Below are 15,571 nucleotides of genomic sequence, written 5' to 3' on the forward strand. Positions count from 1 at the left end.
TATACCTCATTTTCTAAATGAGTTCATTTTAACTTCGGGTTTTATTTATAAATTTTTTTAAAGTAACAAGAGCATTGAAATAAATGTAAGAGAAAATAATTTTTTTTTTTTTTTGTGAAATTAAATATTGATTTTAATAATATCGTTTATAAAGATGTTGGTTTTTTCAATATGGGATATAATAATTGATATATAATAATAAAATATTAATATATTTATTATTTTTTAGAATTGTGTGTTAAATGTATGAATATTGTATATATATATATATATAATTTACTATATTTATAATATTATATATTTTTTTTATTTTATATTACATATATATAGTTTACATATAGTTTATATTATATAATATTATATAATTTAATTATAATGTTATAATAATTAATAATTTAAATTATATATTATATATTAATTAATTAAATATAATATAATTATAATATATAATAATAATATAATATAATATATATTAATAATTATATATATATAATAATATATAATAAAATTAATAAATAAAATAAATTATAATTAATAATAAATTTAATTAATCTTAATTAAATATAAAATATAATAATTAATATATAATATAAAATAATAATAAATTTAATACTTTTCAAATCTATGTGTCAATCATATATATATCATTTCAAATATCATTTGAATTTTTTTTTTATTTAAATACAATACACAATACACAAAGAAATTATAACAAATGATAATAATAATAATAACAATTATTATTATTGTTGTTTTTATTATTTTATTATTATACACTTTATCGAATCGTCTTACAACAAGCTTAAACCACTTCTGAGTATTATAATTTCTCCTAGTCGACCTCTCACACATATCAGGTTTCTAAACTCACGTGTACGTTCGATCTATCGTACTTTTTACTACTTGCTTGTACTCTGAAAACAGAAAAGGGCTTGGGGTAGAAGTAAAGTAGAGTCTTTTACGTGCGTGACTTGGCAACACTACTTTTTAACTCTCCTATCTCTTTTTTTTTTTTTAATATTTATGTGATGCATGTACCAATTTACAAAACATGTTACACACACACACATATATATATATATACATGTATATTTTACTTGGAACGAGAAAGCTCGATTAAAATCCGTTTCACTTGTAGCTTTCTTTTACCCCCCACCCCCCACCCCTGTTTTTTTATCTTCGAATACAAAAATAAAAAAAGAAGTAAGGAAAGTTTTTTTTATCATCGATCTTAAGTATCAAATTGTCTCAAGTTTTTCTTCATATGTTTGTATGTTTGTTTGTTTGTTTGTTTGTTTGTTTTTTGTTTTAGGTGGAGGAGATACGTGAGATGATAGATAGAATCCAGACAAATGTCGAGGATGTCAAGAAGAAACACAGCGCCATTTTGTCGGCGCCACAAACGGATGAGAGTGAGTCTTATTTTTAATCCTTTCTTAATCTTTATCTTTTTTTTTTTTTACTTTATTCAATGTAATATTAGAAAAGGTTTCTTTTTTTTTTGTTTTTGTTTTTTTTCTTTTAAATACAAATGGAAAATATATAACTACTTTCAATGTTGATTTAATATTAAAAAAAAAAAAAAACTGTAAAACTGTATGTGTTGAGTTACTCGTATTACTCGTTTCAAAAATACTTTTTTTTAACGTTAAATGTTAAACAACTTAATCAAATAACTTAACTTTAAAAAGATGGACACTTTAGTGGCAGTTCATACACTATGATGAATTATGAATTAAATTAATTTGTAATAGTTGTAAAGTTGTATATTACATGTAGGTGATTGTTTTAATAATTATTATACAAAAGAAAAATATTAAATTTAATAATAATAAATAAATATATATATATTGCAAAAAATTATATATAATATTTATTTAATACAAATTAACTTACCAAATGGATCATTCATTTATATAAGTAGTATAAGTCAATTTATATATACAATCCATAAATGTATACATTATTTTATTTAAATTTCTTTTTATTATAAAAATAAAATTTCTATAATTATTTAATTATACATATCAATAAATAATTAGAAACATCGTTACAAAATTAACATAATAATTTAATTAATTTATATTATTAAATCAATTAATAAATATGTGCCAGTCTTTTTCTTGAGACAACGCAAAGATAGACTTACACTACTTACAAACTAAACGATCCAAGTAGTATTACAATAAAATTTTTCTGACAAATTCCACCTCATCCAAAAAATTAACCAATGATCATTGTACAACATTTAACTAATAAATATGTCAACCTTTTTCTTGAGACAATGCAAAGATAGACTTACACTACTTACAAACTAAACGATCCAAGTAGTATTACAATAAAATTTTTCTGACAAATTCCTCCCCTTTCTCAACAAAATTAACCCCAATGATCATTGTACAATATTTAACTAATAAATATGTCAACCTTTTCTTGAGACAATGCAAAGATAGACTTACACTACTTACAAACTAAACGATCCAAGTAGTATTACAATAAAATTTTTCTGACAAATTCCACCTCATCCAAAAAATTAACCAATGATCATTGTACAACGTTTAACATTAATTCGACATGTCCAATATTTTCCTTTCTAAATCTTTAGAAATAGAAATAGAAATAGAAATAATAGAAAATTCAACAGCTAGATTTGTTAAACGAAATCAAGAAAGGTGTCTAAGGGGTGGGGGTTGGCTGAGAATGGGGGTTGGGTAATGCTCGTTTGACTCGATGGCTTTCGTGGTGAAAGGCAGATAAATGAGCCTTGATATTCTTCAACTCGGCAGCCGAATTCAATAGCGAAACGAAGCGAGGTAACCGTTAAGTTCGAAAGCGTAGGGTGGGGTTGGTTTGGTTGGTTGATAAAAGGGAGAAAAAGAGACAGAGAAAGAGAGAGAGAGAGAGAGAGAGAGAAAGAGAGATGGATATAGTAAAGGGTGTCGGCGGTTGCTCGCCCGTCCCACGAGGGAAAACAGGGCTAAAAGAGAGGGGGTTGGTAATCGTCCTTGCCCTGGTTGCCGTTGTAGCTGCCAACTGAGAGAGACGGGGGTTGCTTGGTTTATCATCCCCTGTCCTTCCTACCTCTTTTACACACACACATTACACACACACACACACACATACATCAGTGCGCTCGCGCTTACTCACGCACGACAATACTTTTCCTTCTTCCTTTTTCTAATGTAATTCTTTTTCTCACTCACTCTTATTGTTTTATTCTCTTTCACACTTATTATTTTTTTTTCTTTCTTATTTTTCCCTTTTCTATTTTTCTCATTTTTTTTTTTTTTCATCTATTTGTTAAGCTAACACGTTTGTTTGGTTTTCCTACTCCTACCACACCAAACACACCCCCTTCCCTTCTCTCCTGTTAGCTTGAAAACTGCTGTTATATTTATCTTTCCATTTTTTTCTCTCACATTTTACTTTATATCATCTTTTTATTGTTGTGTTGTTGTTGTTGTTGTTGTTAGTATTTCTCACATTCGCTCGTTAATAGTATTATTTGTATATTTTTAATATTGTCTTACATTTAACACCTTATGCGCCACGTCAGTCATCGGTGACTGACATTAGACTTTACGTTTAGGCCATGTCAGTCACATATGACTGACACTTTCGATTATTTTCAATACAAAGTAACCCCCTGTGGCCTGACGGGAATTACGATGAGTCACACTCAACATCGAGTCATAAGTAACTTCCGTTTTTTGTTTATGAGACAAACAATGACGTTTCTGCGACTGATAAGTGCACGATGTTTTTTCATGGAGTTTTGTGTTTTTTTTTTGTACTCTTTGCATCCGTTGGACGTATCCATTGGATTTTGTTTCCAATATTACCTTTAAAAGGGTTCGATCAAAGTCGGAAAGACGTCCTTGCACTCGGTTCGTCTTTTTAAGCTCGTATCTCCACAAGGGCAATTTTACAAACCAATATTCTGACAGTCCTATCAGTTATCAAGTCCTGCACCGTATTCGCTGCATATTTTTACAGTTGCCACTTTAGTGCCATTGGCCTTGTTTCAATTCTTAAAGCGTTGCATGTCGAATATGCACTTTTTTTACTATCCATTTTGAGAGGTTAAGAAAAATGGGTTAAATGTAACATTGATTACATCGAAAAAAGTTGACAGAAGACTTAACTGAATCCTCATTTATACAGTGATATCAAAAATGTGGTTGTTTTGATTACTTATAGTAGATAAATACGAAAAATAGATACGGAAGTTACTTATGACTTGATCTAATAGTTTGAAAGTCCCTCTGATACATACGTTTGAACTTTTTCTGTACAGGTGTCGGATATATCCGGCAGCTACGATCAAAACTAAATTTACAGTTGGTAAAATTCTATTCTAGTTTACAGGAGTATTAGATGAGGATGATTTTGCAAATATGCATAAAACACTTTGGATTCTTCGAGTTTTAGGTTCCTCTGATATTAACGTTTGAACTTTTTCGGTACAGGTGTCGGATATATTCGGCAGCTACGATCAAAACTACATATGCAGTTGGTAAAATTCTATTCTAATTTAACCGGTGTATTAAATTGCGAATCATATTGAAAATAATATTTTGTAAATATGCATAAAAAACAGCTTGGATTCTTCGATTTGTGAACAATCTGTTTGTATCTGCATTGATATTTGTTAAACTTAAACAAATCTTTTGTATGCAATAGAATGAATTTTATTAGTGAATGAATTATTTGTGTATAACACGAGTGATTGATGATTTGTTATCTGGGTAATGTAAAAAAAAAAATTGATATATTGTTTATTTATGCTTACTTAACTTAGTCTCTCTCTTCTTTCTCACTGTCTTTTCAAACTCTTTCTTCTTCTTGTTCTTGTTCTTCTTCTTCTTCTTCTTTTTCCACTCGGCAAGTTTTAATGTTGGCACGTTTCTAAAGCTCCAGTTATGTCAAAGGAAAGTATCTCAGTAGCAAGCAAGCAAGCAAGCAAGTAACACAGTGTACAACAAACACATAGCTTTTGTGTTTAGAAGATATAAGCTTGGCACTTGCGTTTATTATACCCACATATAGCCTATGAGAAATAAAGACAAAAAAAAATGTAGAGAGAGAAAGAGAGAGAAAAAGAAAGAAAGAGAGAGAGAGAGTAAAGGAAAAGAAGAGTAAAAAAAAAGTGATAAAAAAAAATACAAATATGAAACGTTACTTTTTCAATCAAAGGATTTCAATCAAAAGGGAAAAAGGAACTTCAATGTTTCAATGGGTGCGCGCTGGGTCTTAAACGTCAAATGAAAATAATCCAATGTAATATCACCAGTTAAACTCATCAATTTTTTTTTTAGAATTAAAACAAAACAAAAATAATAAAAACAGAAGTTTTCATTTTAAAAACATAAAGAACAATCAGATTTTCATTTCTATTGGTGGGTGGGGTTGGTGATTCTCGTATTACTATGAACACTAGTAGTATAACTGTATAACTGTATAAATTGTATTGTAAGCACATATGACGAATGATATAAAAAGAATTTTTATTCTTTTTGTATTTTTCCCTTTTTTTTCCCTTTTTTTCCCACCCCCTTTATTTCTGTCCTTTCCCTTCCTTTGACTATTTCCTTGCACATGCGTACGAGATGACATTAATTTAGCCTCGTAGCAATGTATAAATATTAGAAAGGTACCTTTTTAGAATAACCGAGTGATATCTCTTCCTTCCTTCCTTCCTTCTTTCTCTCTCACTCACTCACTCTCACTCACTCTCTCTCTCTTTCTCTCTTTCTCTCTTTCTCTCTTTCTAACACATATACACACTCACCCTTCTTTCCCTTGTCGAGAGAACATAATATTAATGACGTGAACTGGAAACCGTGTCGCATTTGTCTCTCGGTAGCTCGATAATCGATTATTCTCACGCCAGTTGCGTTTTGCATCAAGCTATATAGTAATGTAATCGTTATATATATATATATATTTTCAATGTACATATTATATATATATATATATACATATGTATGTATGTGATAAAGCACAACGGAATATGGTTTACTATATATCCATTGTTCGATTATACGCATAAGATAATTAGCCGTTCTGTGTTATTGGCATTCAGTATTAATCATAGATTGAACACCGTTTATATTTTTATTGTATATACAAATAAATCCTATTGGCTATGTATAGTGTTAAAGAGAATATATATATATACAGTGATTGTAGAAAGAAATTCATACATCGATCAATTTCAAAAATAACAACTCCCCCACCCCTCGCCAGAGATCCCAATACTCTCTGAATATATACACGTGTGTACACACAATGATTGATTTAAACTACTTACTTACATATATATCTATATATATGACTAATCTATTGTGAATTTAAATATCATTTTGTTTAACATAAGATTTTCTAAATGTGAACATTTTTGTGCTTTGAGATTTTGCTTCCACAATTTCTGTCGATAGAAAAAAGTAATTCGTTAGATTGAAAAAGAACAAAAAAAAACTAATACTATCCAAAAAAAAAAAAAAAAAGAAGAAGAAAGTTATATGAAAAAGGTAGGAGGACGATGTCGATGTAACCTTGCAACAGGTTGACATTGATGAATGTAGATGTCTGAGCATAGTGTTCTGCAGTAGTAATTCGTTCATTCTATCACTTCCGTTTCCTCTTCGTTTCTCTTTTTCGTATCCATTTGTAATCAATTTCCATTGTCTCGTCGTTTTTTTTTTTTTTTTTTTTTTTTCTATAAAATATTTCTAATAGGATTTTTGGCAAAGTTATTTTGGTTAAAGATCCTATTATCATTTATAAATATAATTTTGTTTTAAATTTAGAACTTAAGGAAAAAGTATTTTTATAGAACATTGTTTTTCTCTTCTTATTTTTTCTTTCAATTTAATTTTATTTTTAAATAAAACGTAAATCAACAATGAGAATTTAATTAGGTGCGTGGGTAACAAGATCATGTGCATGGGTGTAAAATAGCGAGTTGTTTACACAAGAGAATGTAATTCTCTTACAAATCAGTGGGCGTTTCATTAAAAGCCAACGTATTGTCCTAAGGTTAAGGGTGCAACATTAATAAATGCACTGATCTCTTTGATCTTTCCTTCCGGTTACTTTTTAATTTATGATTAACACATTATTACAGTTTCAAAGATTTACAAGAAACTTTGTTCATCGTTAAATCATATATCACATTGTTTTTTTAAATGGGGGAGGGGGTAGTCACTTAATAGCAGACACGTAAGATTTTTCTGTAATAAAATAATAACTATTTCGAAAAATGTAACTTTATTTAATAATTAGTGAAGTCAACATACTATAGATTCAATATAAATTAACAAAAGTACAACTTCTGTATAAACATATTGAAAAATAAGAATAAAACTTTGCTGTAAAAATATCACAATCGTTGAAAGTGTCACCTAGTATCGGACAGATTTAACTTCGAACAACTAGCATTGGAAATTTTGCAATCATCCAACATCGATCACATATGTAGACGTCTGAACATTCAAGAATGTCTGCACATGCTTCATGAGCCCACCCATGGCAGCTGAAACACTGTATCCAGTCTTCGTTGTAGTTTGTTAAGCACACTACCCAAGTACTTCTTTCAATTTCAGATATCTCAGTCAATGGCTGGTTTTTTTCTTATCCTCTATCTCCACTTTTCCCCTTAGCTTTTACTCCTTTGTCTTGTTTCCCCCTTTACTTCATTTCTTCCTTTGGGCCTTCACGTTTTTGATTTGTTGCTTGTACTTTTATTCTGCTATTTTTAATAGTAGTTTTCACTGTCCAGCGTTAAGGGACTATTTTTGTCCGATACTAGGGGACAAGATAATAACAACATTACGTGATCTATATCTAATCCGTTTTGAAAATCAATAACAAAATTCATATACAACGACTTAAACACAGAAATGTAGCTGTAACACTTACATGAATCTTACGGGATGCAGTGTTTTCCTGATGGAAACAGAAATCGATCGTTTCTGATATTACCTTCAGCTTCAACTGATCAACTGAATCGTATGACCCTGTACCACTACCCCTTTCAGTTGTTTTTGAATCGTTCATATTATTTTTTGAGATATATATGAGTGTCTGATGTTACGTGAACTCCTTCTGTATATATATATATATGTATTGGATTTTTAGGAAAGGTAGCTTATTAACTGGACCTTGGCCATCTTTTCAGATTCAAGACAGACTAATATATATATAGAATGTTTGATTGTCTTGGTTGGTTTGTTCTTAACATTGGTAAAACCGATGGGTTCTATTGATTTCGTTCGATATTTTTCAATCGTTACTAGATTGTTACTAGTATATTTAATACTACGTTCTTATTTCATCTGAATAGTTGTTAAAATTGTTAATTGAACATTTTAATTGTAGGTCATTGTAATAATAATGATGTCAGGTGGATTCTCTCTCTCTCTCTCTCTCTCGATTGATTTGTTAGAACAAGTGGGGTGAGATATTGGGGTTGGTAAACTAATTTTGTAGTTTACACGAGTTGAGTAGAACCAGTTATTTTGCTGCGTAAGCATGTAAAATATATATATGTATGTATATATATATATATAAAAAAGAAAAGTTTAAATGGAGTCTAAAGAAGAAAAAAAAAAAGGAAAGTTAGGTCAACCGTAAGAGAGTGGTTAGAGTAGATGTGATGTGTTTTGCTCTTTACTTTCTCTCTTTTTTTTTTTTTATTCTTTCTTTCTTACTTTATCATTCTCTCGCTTCGACGAGTTACATATATATATATATATATATACCTCTCCATCCCTACATTTACTACTATATATGTATATATGTATATATATATTAGCTTTGCATTGATTAAAGTTATAGTTTAAAAAAAAGAAATAATGAACACTTGTTGTAATGTGCAGACTTGGATTATAAATCGTGTGGATTTTTTGTATTGGTAAAAAAGATCAAACATATTTTCCATGGTTCGATCAATCTATTCTATTCCATTTCTATTTTTTTTGTTTGTTTTTTTTTTTTTTTATATTCTTCGTGAAAATCATTGAAAAATAAAAAACAGGAAAAGCTCCATCGGTCGGCCTAGTTCTTTACTTGATACCTCTTCTTCATGATCTCTTAGTTTTTTTTTTTGTTTTGGTTTGTTGTTCACTTTTTATCCTCAACAGTATTGAAATTGAACTTTGTACAGTTTAGAAAAAGATAACGCTAAAGTATAATGTAAGAGAAAAGAATGGAGCTATTTAAAATATAATGAGAGAGAGAGAGAGAGAGAGAGAGAGAGAGAGAAAAGATAAAAGTAAAAGAGTAAAATTGGAAGAAGAAGAAGAAGAAAAAGATCAAAAAAAAAAATAAAAAAGGAAATGAAGAAGATAGTCAGTCAGCCAAGGGGGGTGGGTGGGGGGTGGGGGCGTAGAAGAAAAAGATTGTATCAGGGAATCAGAAATTGCTTCTAGATAAATCGTGAGAAAATAGATGAAGAAAAGGGAATAGAAAAAAAAAAAAGGGAGGAAATAGAGAATTGAGAGAGAGAGAGAAAGAGAGAGAGAGAGAGAAAGAAAGAAAACCAGAAAAAAGAAGGAACGAATGATAAGAAGAGGATTCCTATTCGTAGGAATGGAATAGGCGTGGGAAGAAACTAAGAAAAGAGAAATGAAAAAGAGAGATAGAAAAATATTGAAAGAGAAAGATAGAAAATATAAAAAATAAAAGAAATAAAAAAGTGTGGGAAGTAAAAGTGGAAACTAATATGCACTTTACAGAATGTGGAGAGGTTTATTCTTTGAATCAAATCAAAGTTCAATTATGGAATTTAATTTATTAGACATGCTTTATATTGGCACCTAATAATAGTAGTAATAATAGTAGGAGTAGTAGGTAATAGTCATCATTCTATAATATAGTAATATACAGGAAGGTGCATTTATAGAGTATGAACCAATAACTAATAAGTTTTGTATAGATCTTTATTTATTGATAAAAATGTAAAAGAATGTAATAAAAGAAAAATGTATATTAATACAGTTACTATATTAATATATTCAATATTTTAATATTATACTTATACAGTACTATATAAATATAATACTATATATTAATATAGTATATAATAATTAATATACTATAATATAATAATATATATATATATATTATTACAATACTATATATTAATGTATTTATATATTCAATATTTTAATACTATATTTATACAGTACTATATAAATATAATACGATATATTAATATAGTATATAATAATTAATATAGTATAATATAATAATATATATATTATATTAAATAACAGTACTATATTAATATAACTATACATTAAATATTTTAATACTGTATTTATACAGTACTATAAAAATATAATAGTATATTATACAATGCACTACTATATTAATTTATTTATATATTTAATATTTCAATACTATATTTATACAGTACTATATAAATATAATACTATATATTAATATAATATATAATAATTAATATAATACAATATAGTAATGTATATATTACTACAGTACTATATTAATATATTTATATATTAAATATTTTAATACTATATTTATACAGTGTACTATTTTAATATATTTATATATTAAATATTCTTTTATCCTATTTTTATACAGTACTACATAAATATAATACTATATTAATATATTATTTTGTAATACACATGTACATATATTAAAATATATTCTATATATATATATATATATTATACACATATTATATATTTAATATTTATATAAATAAATGATATTGCGCGTGATCAAGTTTAAAATTAAAGTTTAAAAATCAAGTTTCAAAATAAGACAAACTTCTCTATGAATTTGTTATAATACGAGTTCTAAGGAAAATCTTTTTCAAACATAATTTTATGATAACACACTTGTCCCATAGAGAAAAGATACAACCTATAGTCGCGTCATCGTTGGTTATAGTCGTTAACGGAAACGATGTTCGATAAGGAAGCCACATTGTCCATGATCATGCACGCGTTATACTAAAGCTAACTGCTACCTCTGCTTGCCTTCCTGCCTGTTGCATCAAACATTGCTGCTTTGCGTTCCTTCAATGTTAGATACAAAGATATATATATATGTTCATGTCTCTCTATGAAATCTCTCTCTCACTCTCACTCTCTCTCTCTCTCTCTCACACACTATCTTTCTTTCTCTCTCTCTCCTTCTCGTTTCCTTTCATCCATAGAAACGTCAATTACGATTGACGAGTAGAACATTTGCTAGTAGAGTTCTCTTTTGATTCTAAGATTTTACCAACATCAGCATCTGCATCAGCATCAATGTATTGGTTGTATTCAACATCAATGACAGTTCCTATTTCTCTTACTACTCGTTCTGAATAAATTTACGTATTTCTCTAAAGAAAATTTCAGATGTCAGAATGCAGAAAACGTTTTTCTAAGGAAACGTTAGGATCGATCATTGGTTCAATGTACAGAAAAGAACAGAGAACATCAAACATTTTTGAACTTACAGACCAAACCCCCTACCCCTCCCCCCAGTAAATTTATCATTTAAATTATACAGACCGGTAATAGAATTTGTTCAGTGTTAAAAATATATTTATAAACAAAATTGTGATCTAAGAGGATATAAAATGGTACTTAGTTAATATAATGAGACTATTCATTGTAATCAAAATTATGAAAGCTATGTATTATGAATTGAATTATGTTTCAATGAATCTTAAAACATAAAACTTAACTTTGATGAGTAAATATGTTTCACATTTTTTCTGAGGATCAGAGAAATTTTCTAATGGATCACAATTTTGGGGACTTTAGGAGAAGAGTATTGGTAAAGCAGTTTATTGTATAAATATAGCATTGAAATATTTAATATATAATTACATTAAAATATTATAGCACTGTGTAATAATTATTATATATACCATATTAATAGAGTATTATATTAATATATATTACTGTATAAATATGGTATTTTTAAATATTTAATATATATATATATATATATATATATATATATAAACATAACAAAATATATTACTGTATAAATATATCATTAAAATATTTAATATATATATATATATAAATATAATTACATAGTACTGTATTAATATACTAATATTAATATACATATTATATTATATATAAAATACAGTATTAATAGTACTGTATATATTATAATAATATAATAATTTAATAAGTACTGTATATATATAATAATAAATAAATTTATATCATATATATTAAATATATAATATATATATAAAAAAAAGGAATAAAGGGATACTCATCGAAGCTGGAAAGATATCAGGAAACTTGGACCATTGCCAAACAATTAAAGAAGAAGACAGAGATACTATTGTAATAGATACCATTTCTAGAATTATGGTTATAACAAACGAATAACATATCTATATACATAGAGCAAGAAGAACGAAGGACGAAAAGAAATAAGGTCGTCTTAGAATAAATCACATTTCTAACATAGAAAATAATCCTGAAGGAAACTTTTAATTATACGAATCCCTAATAAATATTTCTTTCCTTTTTTATATTATCAACTTTTTCATTTATGTTTTTTTTTCTTTTAAGAAATAATTAAAATTATTGGAATTTGATTAAAGAGCCGCATGTGGCTCGCGAGCCGCAGCTTTTACATGCGAAGAGCCGCATGTGGCTCGCGAGCCGCACTTCGCATCTAAAGAGCCGCATGTGGCTCGCGAGTCGCACTTCGCATCTAAAGAGCCGCATGTGGCTCGCGAGCCGCACTTCGCATCTAAAGAGCCACGTGTGGCTCGCGAGCCGCGGGTTGCCGATACCCTGGCCTAGGTTTTTTTAACCTGGAAACGAAAATTATTCTTCATTTTTACAAAAGAAAAAATGAAATCACTTTGCGAACAATCCAATAGGTATTCTTATATTATTACTTTATAATAAAATATTCATTTCAATTGAATTAATATTATATCCATTACTTTTACAAATTCTTACAAAGGTTTTAATAAGAAAAAAAAAAAAAAAAAGAAGATATTTAAACGATACAAATGATTTCGTTCTAGATATTTGATCGTTCTCGTTTCGTTTGCCAATTGGTTTCCTTGAAAGATGAATAAGTGGATTTTGTATACGAATAAATCGAGTGGAAATATTCTTGATGGTCCTTTAAAACGAGATAACAAAAAATAAAAAGGAAAGAAAGAAAAGAGAGAGAGAGAGAGAGAGAGAGAGAGATAGTGATAGTGATAAAGAATAAATCGGATTATCGTTCAACACACAAATACAAACCCAAATATATATACACACACACACAGAGAAAGAAGAAGAAGTGTATTTTAAGATTTCCTACTTTGGCTTCTCTTTTTTTCTTCTTCTTTAGGGGTAGAGGGATGAAGAGAAAGCTCTACCCCTCTTCTAGTTTTGATTTGATGAATGGAGATAAAGATAAGGGGGTGTATAAAGTTTCCTGATATTGTGAAGGGCTGAGAAAAGGGGAGTAAAAGAAAGGGGGAGAGAGAAAAAAAGAAAAAAAACCCTATATCGTGTTTTCTAAGTCTCGTATTTTGGTCATCCTTTATTCATGAAATATATCAATGAAATTCTATCGTAATAAATAGTAGTAGTTGGTAGTAGAAGTAGTAGTAGTAGTAATGGTCGATACGAATTCATGGTTTTAACCTTTGTTCCGGTAACACGACCCATTTAATTTGCCCTAGATAAGCTACCATCCTCAAATCCCCATCGCATACTCCCATCGACTATTCTATATTATCTACTTTATCGCTTGAAACTGCTTCATTAGTCCCAAGAGAGAAAGGAAATCTCTGTCTCTCTCTCTCTCTCTTCTCACACTTTGTTGAAATGAAATGAAAAAATATTCTTTTATAACTTTTTCAATAAAAAAAAAATAAAAAAAAATAAATGAATAAATAATTCAATAAGTCTTGTAATAAATGTTTGAATGATCATAGTAAAAGTTGATGAAATAAACAAATAAATATATATATATATACTAATACTAATTTACTAGTACTAATTTATTTATATATATTATAATATATATATTACAATATATATAAATATTGTATAATATATTAAAAGAAAAATATATAATATAATTTATTATAATTAATATAATAATTATATATAGAAGTTTTATTTTTCAAGTATACCCCTTTAAGGTGTTTACCCCGAAGTAATAATTATATATAATAAAATTATATTAAAATAAATATGTGTAAAATATAATTTTATATATTATATAATATAAAATAATATAATTTAATATTATATATATTTTTATTTTATAATATATATAAAACTATATTATATATATATATATATATATATATATAATATTATAAAATATATATTAAATAACTTTAATCTGTGGAATTTTATTATAATAAAATATTGAAATTTAAAATCGATAAATTAATCTCTCCTAATATAACAAATTCGATTGAATTATTTTATTCGACATAGGTAACAAGATTAAAATAAATATTACAAAAATTAATGTAACAAGAAACCCTGACAATATATCATTTTAAATTACATTGAATTGATTTAGTTTATAATAATGTTGTGCGTAATAACTGATAAACTTAGAGGAACATTTTTTTTTTTAATTCATTTTGACTTATAATTAGATCACTTTCATGATTATGGGCACATATAATACTTGACTATTGATAATATATGAGGTCGACTTCTTAGAAGGGGTTCCAGTTCACTGAATTTCGATTGCGGTTAAAACCTACCCACCTACTCACCTAAGCCACCCTTTCCTAAAACTCTCTCGACTTGTTTCGAGAAGAGCTTTCAGAATGGTAGGGCAAAAAAAGGTTGGAGGAAAGAGAAAAGGGCGTACGTTCGTTGCTTTCTCAGCAGGTGGGAGAGAGTTTTTGACTAAAGTTTCGTGTAAACGACCCCGATTTGTCGTCATTTTACTCAAACTCTAACAAATGGTGTTGTAACACGATTGGATAATCTGTGTTACCTGAAGAACAAAAAAAAAATGAATAATAAATCAAACTACAATATTCATACATTTCAAAGACAACAATTGTTTATTTCTTTTCTCTCTCTCTCTTTTATTTAATATAAAATAATAATAATAATTATTTAAATGTAATTACACAAGATCAATTTATCCGAAACTTTTGATTTATTTTGTAATCTTCCATTTTTTTGTTTTTTTTGTAAATATCAAAAGATCGAACAACAATAAAATATTTCGAGTATTCTAAAAGATAATCCACATGTTATTTCTGTCTCTGTTGGTAGGATAATCTGATTAGGGCTTTATCGTGGCCCTAAGGCTTCACACAACTTTCTATTCGTTGTTGAAATATACAACAAATACATCAAACAAATTGTTTTCAAAATAAACATATTATTATTATTATTATTAGGACAAATATGATATAATTTAACCAGTTTAACTGTGGTGTTCTCGTTTGAGTACGCGCAACCGTTTTGTGTCACCAGAATCGAGCTCATAACGTCTATACTCGTCAATTACAGAGTAACTTGCAACTGTTAAGATATTGGATCGTAACAAGATGAAGTTTATTTTATCAAATTAACTATTTTAT

At 27.9% G+C, this 15,571-nt stretch overlaps 1 protein-coding gene across 6 annotated transcripts in view; it reads left to right on the top strand.

Annotated features, from left to right (window-relative positions):
- Syx1A (syntaxin 1A) overlaps window positions 1–15,571 on the top strand; it is a 63,299-nt gene that overhangs the window by 12,371 nt on the left and 35,357 nt on the right. For all 6 annotated transcript variants that reach the window (XR_016176253.1, XR_016176254.1, XM_089171547.1 and 3 more), the window contains exon 3: window positions 1,313–1,412. Coding sequence is in view for 4 of the 6 variants with exons in the window: in XM_089171547.1 (XP_089027673.1) it covers window positions 1,313–1,412 (100 nt within the window). In the remaining 2 variants the exon portion in view is untranslated. The remainder of the gene's footprint in view (window positions 1–1,312; window positions 1,413–15,571) is intronic.

This window comes from Polistes dominula, unplaced genomic scaffold (assembly GCF_049000335.1).
Source record: "Polistes dominula isolate Pdom_NZ unplaced genomic scaffold, Pdom_raw_medaka contig_26, whole genome shotgun sequence".
Classification (NCBI taxonomy): Eukaryota; Metazoa; Arthropoda; class Insecta; order Hymenoptera; family Vespidae; genus Polistes; species Polistes dominula.